The sequence below is a fragment of the Poecilia reticulata genome, linkage group LG11, assembly GCF_000633615.1.
Source record: "Poecilia reticulata strain Guanapo linkage group LG11, Guppy_female_1.0+MT, whole genome shotgun sequence".
Lineage (NCBI taxonomy): Eukaryota > Metazoa > Chordata > Actinopteri > Cyprinodontiformes > Poeciliidae > Poecilia > Poecilia reticulata.
In genome coordinates, this window is record NC_024341.1 from 5,810,986 (window position 1) to 5,823,564 (window position 12,579).

The following is a 12,579-nucleotide window of genomic DNA, read 5'->3' on the forward strand; positions in this document are numbered from 1 at the left end:
ATGTCCTTATATGGGACTGCACAAGCTCTAGAGCTGTGTGTGTGTGTGTGTGTGTGTGTGTGTGTGTGTGTGTGTGTGTGTGTGTGTGTGTGTGTGTGTGTGTGTGTGTGTGTGTCCTCGGGGATAAAAGAGGCACCATGAGGACAACAGGGCTTATGAGCAGCAGCTGACTATGGGAGAAAATAGTCAACAGGCAAATTAACATTTCATGCCACCATTTGGGACCAAGTCTCTCAAACTCACAAGCTCATATCAAAATGTCACTTATCACTTCCCCTGTAAATTTTAAAATCTCTTCAGTCACTGTTATGTCATATTTTACTGTTATTAATTTGCCTAGGCATTTATGCATTCATGCCTAAATTGGCATAAGTGCCAAATAAAATATTTGTTGTGTGAATTGTATGGCGTACAGCATCACATCAAAACTTTTGAGTCATACTGCATGTCCAAGAAGAAAAAACACACAAGAGTCTTATGCAGGTTGGTTTAACTTTATAGAGTGAATGTATGTTAAAGTCATTTTTCCCAACAACAAACCAATAAATTGGCCCAAAATAAAAAAGATCAGTGTCTGTTTCATAATAGCTTTTAAGTTTTGTGTATTTTGTTCAAAAAGGGATAAAAAAAATTAATAAAACATTCAAGCCTCAGGCAACAAACAGCCTGCGGCTGGAAAAACATGGGAATCTCTGCTGGTCGACTTCCCATGCATTGTGCACCCAGGAACTTTTCAGTCGCCCCAATCGCCCGGTTTGCGTCTAGGAGGAACTACATTTACATTTACACTTCATCATAGTTATGAATATGATGCTGCACAGATTTTTTAAAATGAGACGCTGCCAACAAGTGAACAAAGTGACTTCCTCTGCTCATGCTTCTCAGACTTGGCCCTGCTGCTGTGCCTTCTCTTTGTTGTGCCTCCCTTTAGGACGCACACACCCACACTGAGATATATCATCCTCGTTGTCATTTTTACTGTTAACATTTAACGACCAAAGCTAAAAGAGCGAGCCTGTCTGAGATAATTAAACCCCCTGTCGTCGCTGTTCTCGCTTCTTCTCCTGCCGCCTTCATCCTCCCTCTAGTCTCGCCGCCTGTGAGCAAACACACACACACACACACACACAGGCCGGGATGTGAGCGAAAATGGCAAAAGAGAAAGTGAGAGGACAGGAGCAAAGCACACATGCCAGCAGTGGGGGTCACAAAGCACAGATGCAAATACTGTTTTCCATCCATTAAGTGCCATCTGTGCCTCTTGTTCAGAGGGCAGCGATTCAGCCGCCGCTGTTAGCCGCTCTGAGTCGTGCAGCAGGCGTGATTGAGCTAATTTATGGTTTTCATTTAATGTCTTTATCATCCAATTACTGGGAGATATCAAATCAGGAAGACAGGATATCAGTACGCGTTGTAAGATATGTGTTTTGTTGGGTTTTTTTTTTGTTTTTTTTTTGCTTGGGCCTGATTAAAGTAAGGTTCTTTTAAAAGATTATAAGTGGTTAGTATCTCCAATGCAGACATGAGATTGTTCGCTTTGTGTCTTAATATAGTGTAAATTCAGATGAGCAGTTTCTAGAGGCTGGAGCTGATGGTTAATCCAAGAGGGGCAAAGGATGAAACAAACCATCATCTTGAACAGTTCCAATTTTGTGTGCATGGCAGCCATATTTGTCGCTGCATTGTAAACTCAAAAAATCCAACAACTTCTGAGCACAAAGAGAGCACAACACTGGTCCTGGAGGATAGGCGCCATAGCTTGAAAGAATGTCTACTATCCTAAAATAAAAATACAAAATTGATAAATAAAAGATTCTGGTATTCATGCGTTTCTGGTGCACCTGTAAATATGACAACAGCGGTACAGGCTTAAAACAAAACTGATCTGACGGGATGCTAAAAAATACTATTGTTGTGTTCAAGTTGTGCTAAAAGGAGTTAGCTTGTCAGCGGAGCTATTCAAGCCTAATGTAGCATTTCAAGGCTAAATGTGTAGCAGCTAGCAGAGACGTCCCCACGCTAACGTCAGTGTCCACAGTCCACATTTCTTAAGAAGTAATTTGACATGAGTATGTGACCTCAGATGGTTGAATAACCTAAATAACAGAATAACATTTAATTGAAAATGTTTTTTTTGTTTGTTTTTTTTACTATATAGTCTTCAATTAATATGCAATTAACTTGATTCAACTTTTTAATCAAGCCCCATCACTATAACCAACCTGATCCATTCTCATGTTGTCCTTTTGGTGGTTCTGGTGGCTGTGCACCACCAATAATCTTCCTCTGTGAAACACATACTGAAAGCAGATAAAGCATTTCCCATGAGAGTAACCACTGAATGCACAGAAATAGCTACAATATATTTTTTTTAACTTTACTTTTCATCCAACTGTTCACTCTGGTAGGAAATGTTTTACATGTCCCATTTTCAGCATGTTAAATGGTGCACTGCCTCTTCCTTAATTTCAACTATAAGTATTCAATGATTTCCCTGTAAATAATGGCCCAATGCAAAGAGGTGTTGAATAATAGGTAAAGGTTAATAAAATAGGGCTCTCATTTAATTCTTTTACGTTTCCACTGGTTTTTTTTAAATCTCCTTTCAAACTTGTTAGCTCCAGATGTAACATTTTATTCTGAAGCCGGGTTTTCCAAGTTCCCAATCAGATGTCCAATAAGAAGGTGAGCTGAAACGAAAGTAGATATTATCCGTTTAAAAATATTCAACAGAACCTAATTTCAAAATATCCTGAACTGTCCCTTTAAGAACTCGCTGAGTTTTTGCTAATTCCATCAAATCGTGACGTGTCTGCCGTCCGCAGATCATTATGTAAGGCAGCTGCCGCGGTCGTGATGTGTTGCGCATATCATGTATGTGAAGGGAGCTACGGCAGACTTTTAATACTTTTCAGCTGGGCCCATTACCACATTAGCCACACATCACTCTTAACACACACACAGCAAAAAGCTATTGATGCAGTGAGGGTGACGCCAATGGGAGTGGTGTTTCCATGGCGACCCCGGCGACAGAAGGAATAGGGGGTCTGCCTCCTGACCCTCACTGAGAAGGTGAATGAGTGTCACCGAGCCGAAGGAGAACAGGCAGTAGACACAATGGCGCGGAGAGCAGAGCGGAGGCAGCAGCAGCAGCAGTAACAGCAGCCGCCATGTCAGCCTCGTCACGGCTGTGGGCCGCGCGAGCCGCCGCGGTCAGTCGGAAGCACTTCACATTAGCATCAGAAAGACATTATGCTAATAGCATCAAAAGCAGCAGCACCCCCCTGCCTTTGTGTTTCCTGCACCAAACCCAAGGGCACCATGGGATTTTTTTTTACATTTCAACTGCCGCACCAGTCCGAAACACGCGGAGCGCGTGGAAGAATTTAATAGTCCCGGACCCATTTCCTTCATGAAAAGCCTTTGAGTCCTCCCCGTCACAGCTGCGTCACTCGTTTTTATTTTAAAACAGCTTTTACGTGTGAACTTGTGGAAACTGTTATTTACCTCTGGTAAAAGACTTCATCTTCTGTTGCTGTGGTATAATCCCACTCACAAAAATTATTTAAAATAGCTAACTGGTGCAGTTCTAAATTTATGTATTAAAAAAATATATACGTTATCAGAGTTTCTGGGAACTTTTAATTAGTAAGTCATAACTTCCTTTTACCCTCGGATTTAGATGAGGCATAACAGAGACGCCTGTTTCTGCTTCGCGACTAGACGGGGGATTCATATTTAACTGGCCACCTCACAGTGAGGTAAAACATCTCCACAGCTTACTGTTAGAAATGTGGCTTCAAAATGTGCATTCTTCAGGTCAGCAAACCATCACGTGTAATCGTCATGCCTGGAGTCTTTTTTGGGAAGCGAGCCAAGAAAAATATTTGTCTGTCCTACCATCACAAATGTAAATGTAATATCTGGACTTTAACTGGAACTGTGTGGTCCGGACAGATAAATATGGTGGCACACTGGATTACTTTTTGCCTGATTTTATCCCCAATTCCCAGTCAGGAAAAGATGGCATGAATCTTATGTAGTTGGGGACAGTGAGTAGGTTGAATTGGCCAAATAAAAAGACAGATGTCTGCAAGTGTGTGATGGGGTACTGCTTACCAACCCACTTGTGATGGAAATGTTAGAAATGACCCTTTGACCCAAAATAACCCATTCCTGTTGGTTTTAGTACTTACAATCAATCCTTTTATCTCCCCTCACCCCCCACACCTCACTTGTCTTGAAGAGATCTGGGTAACACTTTATTTGAAGGGGTGTGCATAAGACTGACATGACACTGTCATAAACATGACATAACGCCTGTCATGAACATAAAGAAGTCTTTATGAATGTTTATGACAGTTGTCATGAAGTGTCATTCTGTAAATAATGACACTTTTAATGCAAAGTTGCTCTAAAAGTTGCATTAAAAGTCCATTAAAAATGCCAACTTTGCATGGTTTTGTAAAATTATAATTTAATGCAAAGTTGGCATTTTTAATGGACTTTCAATGCAACTTTTAGAGCAACTTTGCATTAAGTGTCATTATTTACCGAATGACACTTCATGACAACTGTCATAAACATTCATAAAGATTTTTTTATGTTCATGACAGGTGTTATGTCATGTTTATGACAGTGTTATGTCAGTCTTATGCACAGCCCTTCAAATAAAGTGTTACAGAGATCTGTGTACGAAATTTCTACATTAGAGTTTAATATTGGTTACCTTTAGGAGGCGATATAGAGCCATTTGACCACATCCTGGTTCAAATCCATTGAAATACTTACATTTCGCACATTGACGTAAGTGCAAAGATTAGTAAGTTGTCATATATGCTTAGGCATCTGAAAAGATAACTCACTTGATCTTTATTTAACAGTACAGTTAAATAAATTAGGAATGATGCATCTCATGATGTTGGTGTTTCCATTTTGAAGCTAGTTTTTTTCAGGTTTACCAAATCCACCTTTTAAAATTATATTAAATAGTAAATAAAGGCAATATTGCCTTACTGAAATATTGATATGTCTATTTCATCTTGATGCGTTGGAATGGCAAACTCAGAAAATTTTATTAGGAATAAGCAAATACAAAGTAGTGCAGAATTATGTACATATATAGACATAAATTCATGTTAAAGTCTGTAAACTTTACAATGCTAAATCTCCACAAAATACATTAAAGTATGTGGCTTAATGCAACAAAACACGAAAAATGTAGAGGGATGCGAGTTATTTTGTAAGGAAATACAGCAAAGAGCCAAAGCAAGAAATGGAAGCAACGCATATTTCCCCCCCCCCGTTTCATCAGCTATATCTTATTGTCGCGTTTCTCTCCTTGACCTTTTTTCGTGTTTTCAGTAAATTAAGTATTTAGAGCCTGCAGAGCATCACGCCATCCGACACCCCAAACGCTCCCTTCCAGGGTGATACCTGCCTTAGTTTGTAGAAAGCCGTTTGCTCAGCGTCCTCCTTACATAATGAAATTGGAGAAGAATGGGCTCCTCTTGCAGAGAGAAATTAAACATCGCGCGTTCTGCCAGTTTTTACGTCCATCGGTGTGGTTTATGAACTCCCCTTATCAAAGGACCAATAAAATCCAGAGAGAATCAGGGCTAACGGTAAGGGGACAAGGACCCTCCCTTATACAAATCATTTCAATTAACCCCACTCTCATCCTTGAAGCATGGGGAAAAGCAGTCTTTGGGATGAAGAGGTGTGTTTGTGAGAGTGCAGGGAAGGACAGATGAGGTGAAAGATTCTTCGAGTGAGTCATCCAGCGCACCTCGGCGCTGCATACAGAGGCATCGTTACAGTACAATACTGACTACCTCTTCCTTTTGCTCCTCACTGCTTAGCGAAGCATCACGACGTAATGGACGCCCACGCAGAGTCACCCTGTGATAGAAAAGTCAGTGGTTCTCCAGCACAAACACAAAATGGGTTTAAAGAAAAAGAAAAGCTATTTAATTTAAAATGTTTCCGATCTATCCGAATTGGTTTATTATTGGAGTGAAAAGGGTGCCCTTGACTGCTGCCGCTCCGGTCGGAATGCTTTCATCCACAATCTGAAAGGAAGACCAAAGGGTGAGGCAAAAATAAGAGCAAAATTAATAGCAGAGAAATGCAGGACGATCAATGATGAGCAACGTGCTTTTTCTTAAAACTGGAACTGTTTACACCACCGCAGAAGAGCGAGTACGTGAGGTGATCATAGGAAGTTTACTTCTCGAGTTAGACCAACAGATAGCGGATTACCATGAAGCAGAATTAAAATGATACATGGTTTCTATCCTGGTTTTCGTCCTGGTCATGGAACACTGGACCAGCTACCAGTCTACATGTGATTTGTAAACTTGTAGAAGGTGTTCGACCGGGTCCCTAGAGGAATCCCACGGGTGGTACTCTGGGACTAAGAGGTACCAGATCCCTGTATGATCTGTGTCAAAGCTTGGTCCACATTGCTGGCAGTAATGCTTGTTTTCAGTGACAGCTAGATGTTAAGGTTACCCTTTGTCACCGATTCTATTAACTTTTATGGACAGAACTTCTAGGTGCAGCAAAAGTGTTGAGGAAATCCATTTCAGTGATCTGAGGATCATGTTTCAGCCGTTTGGCTTCATCAGGTTGAGATCTACAGCTTTCCCTGGAGCGGTTTGCAGCAAAGTTTGAAGCAACCAGGACAAGAACTGGTGCGTCCAAATCTGAGATCATGAAAAGGAAAAGGGTAGAGTGCCTTCTCCGGGTTGAGGAAGAAGTCCTTCCTCAAGTGGAGGAGTTTAAGTATCTCAGAGTCTTGTTCACGAATGAGGGAAAAGTAGTGCAGGAGATGGATAGGGGGTTTGGTGCTGCATCTGCAGTGATGAGGATGCTGTAACGGTCTGTCATAATGTAGTGACAGAAACGCCAATCAAACTTTCTTTCAAGGCTTTTGGTGAACTGCATGCGTCTTATGGATTTCTTTCAACCACTTTTCCTTGTGTAGTGAGTGGATAGCAACTCTTCGTTCATAGATCCTCGCACCTAAGCGGTGAATCTTCGCAGCTCACCCAGAGTGAACATAGGCTTCTTAGCTGCTTCTTTCATTAATCCTCTCATTGCTCATCCCATCAGTTTAGACAGATTATGAGGTGACCTACAAAGGCAGTCGTCTACACTACTCATCTCTAGTCTCCAAGTAAAGGATACATTATTCATATATATATAAATGTGTTTTTGTTTTGAAAAAATTTTGAGAAACATCAACACTTTCTCCTCCAGAACAACTTTTTGTTGGTCTTTCACACTAAATCCCAATAAAATACAAAGAGGTTTGAGGTTGGAATGTGAAAAAGGGCTTTGTACGTCACCAGGCAATAACAGGGCTCATTTTCCTCCTCCTCCTGTCTCAAAGAGTATCAGGCCTCAGGGGTCAGGTGAAGCCGACGCTGTGGTTAATCCCTTAAGGTGGAAGCACACTGCGCCGTTACCAACAGGATGACGCAGCCTCGTCTATCTCTGTGCGTCCGTCTCTCTGTTTCAGTGCTGCAGACTTTTACAGGCCGGATATAGTTTCACACAAGGTGCAACCTGAGCCGAACAATCCCAACGACGTCAAAGGCAGATCTGTGGAGGGTACAGTGCTTCTTTTTTTAAAACTTTTAAATAACATCAAGGATATTTCTCAAATGATCTGCACAGCTATAAATCCTGTCTTTTAAAATTATATATTCTTGAAAAAATTAATTGGAAATGTAAAAAAAAAGTTACTTTCATGTAGGCATGGGCCAATATTCTCAAAGTATGATTATTTTCAGTAAAAATATGTACTTACATTTTTATGCAAACACAAATGGTATTTCTATTGCCTATAAAATTTTAATAGTTACGTTATCTACGTTTTTTTATTTTTGATTAAAGACAAGGTTCACATCATTTAAAGCTCATTACAAAGCTACAGAATATATAGTAAAGTTAATGAACATGTGTCTGTCGAAGTAAAGATTCAATTTATCTTCAAAGAATTTATTTCCTCATACTTTACAAATGCTACCGTTTCAGCATACAAAAAATGGATTTATTAAACATTACAATATAAACACGTGACAAAGATTGTACGCTGAGGCACAAAGTTATTGTCAAAAAACATCTCCATTCAATCACCATGGCCTTTAGTATCCTGAGCTTGATACAAAATCTCATGAGTTTGCACAATGATAAAGAAGCGTTATAAAAAATACAGGTATAAATATACAGTCTGTGAACCCGATGGGAGTCTCTTCCCTCATACTTAGAAATGAGCTGTGGAACGTTTCTCTCTGTAAAACTTAAAGCTGAATGAAGAAAATGAGTTCACACTCTCACAACACATCCAAGGCGTTAAAGTGACGTTTCTCCAAAAACAATGGTTTTAAATAAGTTTCAATCTACAAGAAGGTAATGGCTGACGGGGCCGGGGTTCTGCTCTGACCTACGACCTTCATCACCGTCAGCAGCCGCACGATGTGTTGCAGAAATGAGAAGCGTTCTGGATCTTCATTCAGACCTTCCATACAGGACGGGTCACAGGGTGAAGGTCGGGGAGAGGGTCGTGAGCTGCAGACACTAGGAAGGCCCATCTTCTCCACGTATATCCTTATATTTGGCCATTTCCTCGGGAAAAACTTTGCTGAGCTCGGAAATCAAGAGGCTCTTGAATTTCTACAGTGAAAAAAAACAACAACAAAAAAACAATAGAAGATGAAGTAATAGTGATCTAAAAATCTTGGTGATTTTAGAATGAAGACAGTGACGGTTCTGGTGAAAAGTTGATATTCTCTCAACATAATCAGGAATATCAGATTTGTTCTAGGATTTTATAGATTTTGTGAAATACCAGAGTTTTGAGTTAAAACAAAAGAAATTAATGTAATTTTGATTTGCTCTTTTTCTGTTGCCGTCGCCATGGGTGACGGTCATTTCACCTCCAACTTTTTCTATCCTTGTATTTTTGATTGACAGTTTCTTCAACCCTCCTCTCCTCTTTCTGCCATTTAATTTGAGCAGAAAGCATAAAGCATGCGAGATCCACCGTCAGGAGAAATTACAAAATACTTACAAAGTGGAATGTGCCAAACAGAAAGTATAAAACAAGCTTTGTCTTGAAGATTGCATCGTTTTTGTGACCATTTGGAGCCAGAATCGGATAAATAATTACTTTGGGAAGGCAATGCCAGCAGCCTGCTTTCATTGGCTACAATGACAAGAATAATGTTAGGAGAAGTTGTGGTGAGGAATTGGCACCAGCAAATATATTTTTAAGCTAACCAGCTTCCAAGAACTCTACATTTTTGCCAAGAAAAGTAAAGTAAAGACTCTATTTTGTCTCATACCTTCAACTTAGCTGTTTTGTAGCCATTGACGAATGGCTACAAAACAGCTAAGTTGAAGGTATGAGACAGTTAACAAGATATCAGTAAATATAAGATCAGGTTTGAATGTATGATCTAATCCTACGGCAAAGAAGAGTTTTTTTAAAAAAATCCAACTATATGTTGCAACTTTTTATTTTATTTTATTTTTTTTACTTTTGTGCCCAATTCTTGTTTGTAAAATTCACTCTAGTTCTTATTTTAGCCATCTAAAAATACCCAGAATGCACAGAAATAAATAAATATCTGAACTTTTTTTACGGGACATTTTACACATTTTTGCGCTTGTTTAGTCAATTTCTAACCATTATTTTAATAGTCTGACTCGAAAAAATTACATCTCTGTAGGATGAACAGATGTATAGACAGGTGGATGACGTGACTTTTAGAGATTAAATTCAATACAAATACTTTCCTTGCCCTATTTTTCGCAATATTTATCCAGTTCTGGAAACATTGACGTCAAATCCCAGACCTTTGCAGGTTTTTTTTCCACGGTAACGTCGGTGTCCTCGCTATAATCTCTTACCGTCATGGTGTCTATCTTCCCTTTGACCTGCTCGTTCCTTGCCAAGGCTCTCTCCAGACATTCCTTGGTGTACAGCTGTGGGTTTCGGCCTTGGTCGATGTACCTTTGGAAACACAGGGTTTAACATGAAATCATGATAAGACCTGGCACAGATAAAGCACAAACTTAATGATTTTAGTAAATGTTTTGTGTACATCCGCAGGCCAAATGCTTTTTTTCTGGTATGAGAGGAGTTACGGCTTCAGTGGGTCTCTGCCCTTTTTTTCCATGTAGGGTTCTGAAGACAGGTCTCTGCAGGTTATATGTGTTACCCTGATTGGTGCTCTGCAGCTTTAAAGCTACTATGCATGCAGCAGTCAGGAGGCTTTTTCCCTCTCCCTCCTCTGAGGAGGACCAAATGGGGTCCTCCTCATAAGATACAACCATATCTTATGAGGTATCTTATGGTTGAGCTTTGTTAGGTTTGTTTTGCATTAGCTTATTTCTGGTCAACTATAGGTTCTGCTTTAATCTATTTTGGCTTCTCATTTCAGGCATTCCTTTTTTCAGGTTTATTTCTCTAATAAGTTTTATTTTCATTAAGTCATTAAATCCTTGTGTGGTCTTCCTTTAATGTTATCCCATCAAACTAGCCTGGTGGACGTAACAGAGGTGAATAGTAAATTTATGATTCATTTGGATCTAAAGAAACACCAGAAAGTGATGATGATCTTAAATTGGCTAATTTTGTTATGGAGTTCGGCGTGGTTTTACACAGCACCACAGGTTCTAACTGCGTCGCAGTAAGAGAGGGTTTTTTCTCTTATTTGTATAAAAGGAAGCTGAATTGTAACAATGTGCAACACATCTATCTGCATGACTCACTCGAACACCTCCAGAGGGACGTTGATGTCATGAAGCTGCTTTTGACACTTATCGATGTCTTGTAGCCCAGATATCATGAAGTTCCTGTAGGGAGAGGTGAATGGAGCGGCTCAACAAGCTTTCTACCTTAAGACTGTCTTTAAATGAAGCTAGTACGAAGCTAACTCACAGTTTCTGGTTCAGAACCGCCTGGCTGCTCGGCTGGAAGTCGCTGACGATGATTCCCAGTTGCCGAATGTTCTCGATGAATTTCTCCAGGTGCTCCTCGAGATTGTCGAACTTTTCAGCCATTTTGATGCTTTAACAAATAAACCGGCTCTAACAGCGACGTGTCAGAAACGCCGCCACTAAATTATCGGTGTTTACTGTTTAGCCACCTAAGCTAGGACAAGCAGAACGCCGCTGGGCTTTACGGTCTGCAGCTAGCCAATCGCTGGTGAGAGCCGGCTGTCTACGCAATCGTGTTACCTCGGAAACAAGTGGTAAAGGGTTGTCGTATTGTGTCGCAAAATGTCGCGCCGCTTGAGAGAAGTGCTGCTCTTTGTTAATGAGACGGGTGCAGTTTAGATTTAACACTTTTGAAATTATTATACTTTAAAAATAGCACCCCAGTTAATATTACAGCGCTAAATTAAAAACATTTTATTAATCACATTTAATATTACTAATTAAATTAATAATTAATATGATTGATTCCAGAGGGAAATTAAATATCGTTTTAAGTCATAGGTTATTAAAGTGTTCCTCATGACTGTGAGCTGGAAGGATCTAGCAGTCAGTATTACAGGGCATATGAAGAAGCCTCTGACTGAAGACACTCATATTGTATAAGAGTCTCATGAAGAGGACACTCAGGATTGTCCTTTTTTCATTTAATGAAAAATCCTTTGTAAATTTAATAATCATAGACAATTATGATTATTGTTAGAAGACATGATTCACATTTCCCTTAAGGAATTTCCAATCAAATATTTGGACTTTATTTATTTTTGATGGATTTTGAATACACTTCATGCTTGAATAGAAGAGACACACAAAAAACAACAAAAAAACAACAACAATATTGCACTGTCAGCTAAATTGTCAAGTTGATTATTTTCTACAGAAATTTCCAGTAAATTTTTGGCCACTTTAAACAATGCTGATAAGTTTGGGGGCCATGTACATAAAGTATTTACAGTCATCAAGTGATTAGGGGTCAGCCAGACCCTGCCATGAACAAAAGGTTTCTAATAAAAGATACATAAGTCCAAAAAAAAAAAAAAGCCAAACGTTTTCTCTATTATAAAATTTGATTTTCTAATTTCACTCTACATTTTATATTTCCATTTCAAATTTCTAATATGAAATAAGAAACTAAATATTGATTGTGGCACAGTTGGTAGAGCTGTTGCCTTGCAGCAAGAAGGTTCTGGGTTTGATTCCCAGCCCACAGTCTTTCTGCATGGAGTTTGCATGTTCTCCCTGTACATGCATGGGTTCTCTCCAGGTACTCTGGCTTCCTCCCAAAAACATGACTGTCAGGTTAATTGACCTCTCTAAATCCTCCCTAGCTGTGAGTGTGTGTGCATGGTTGTTTGTCTTGTGTGTCTCTGTGTTGCCCTGCGACAGACTGGTGACCTGTCCAGGGTGAACCCCGCCTCTCACCCGAAATGTTAGCTGGAGAGGCACCAGCACCCCTCCCAACCCCACTAAGGGACAAGGGTGTGGATGGATGGATGGATGGATGGATGGATGGATGGATGGATGGATGGATGGATGGATGGATGGATGGATGGATGGATGGATGGATGG

General features: G+C 39.9%; 1 protein-coding gene across 1 annotated transcript; it reads right to left on the bottom strand.

Moving 5' to 3' along the window:
* Window positions 1–7,986: 7,986 nt before the first annotated feature.
* med10 (mediator complex subunit 10) lies at window positions 7,987–12,046 on the bottom strand. Its single transcript, XM_008421427.2, has 4 exons — window positions 10,955–12,046; window positions 10,786–10,869; window positions 9,922–10,024; window positions 7,987–8,682 (listed from the first exon to the last, which is right to left on the bottom strand). Exons 1-4 carry the CDS (start codon window positions 11,074–11,076, stop codon window positions 8,587–8,589), a joined length of 405 nt encoding a protein of 134 aa, XP_008419649.1. The 5' UTR covers window positions 11,077–12,046; the 3' UTR covers window positions 7,987–8,586.
* Between the last annotated feature and the right edge of the window lie 533 nt (window positions 12,047–12,579).

Excerpts from the sequence above, each read along its gene's own strand:
- med10 (XM_008421427.2), bottom strand. The coding sequence starts at position 11,076 with ATGGCTGAAAAGTTCGACAATCTCGAGGAGCACCTGGAGAAATTCATC. Across the intron at positions 10,025-10,785 it reads GTCCCTCTGGAGGTGTTCGA|GTACATCGACCAAGGCCGAA; the intron begins GTGAGTCATGCA and ends GTGTTTCCAAAG. Across the intron at positions 8,683-9,921 it reads GGAAGATAGACACCATGACG|AAATTCAAGAGCCTCTTGAT; the intron begins GTAAGAGATTAT and ends TTTTCACTGTAG.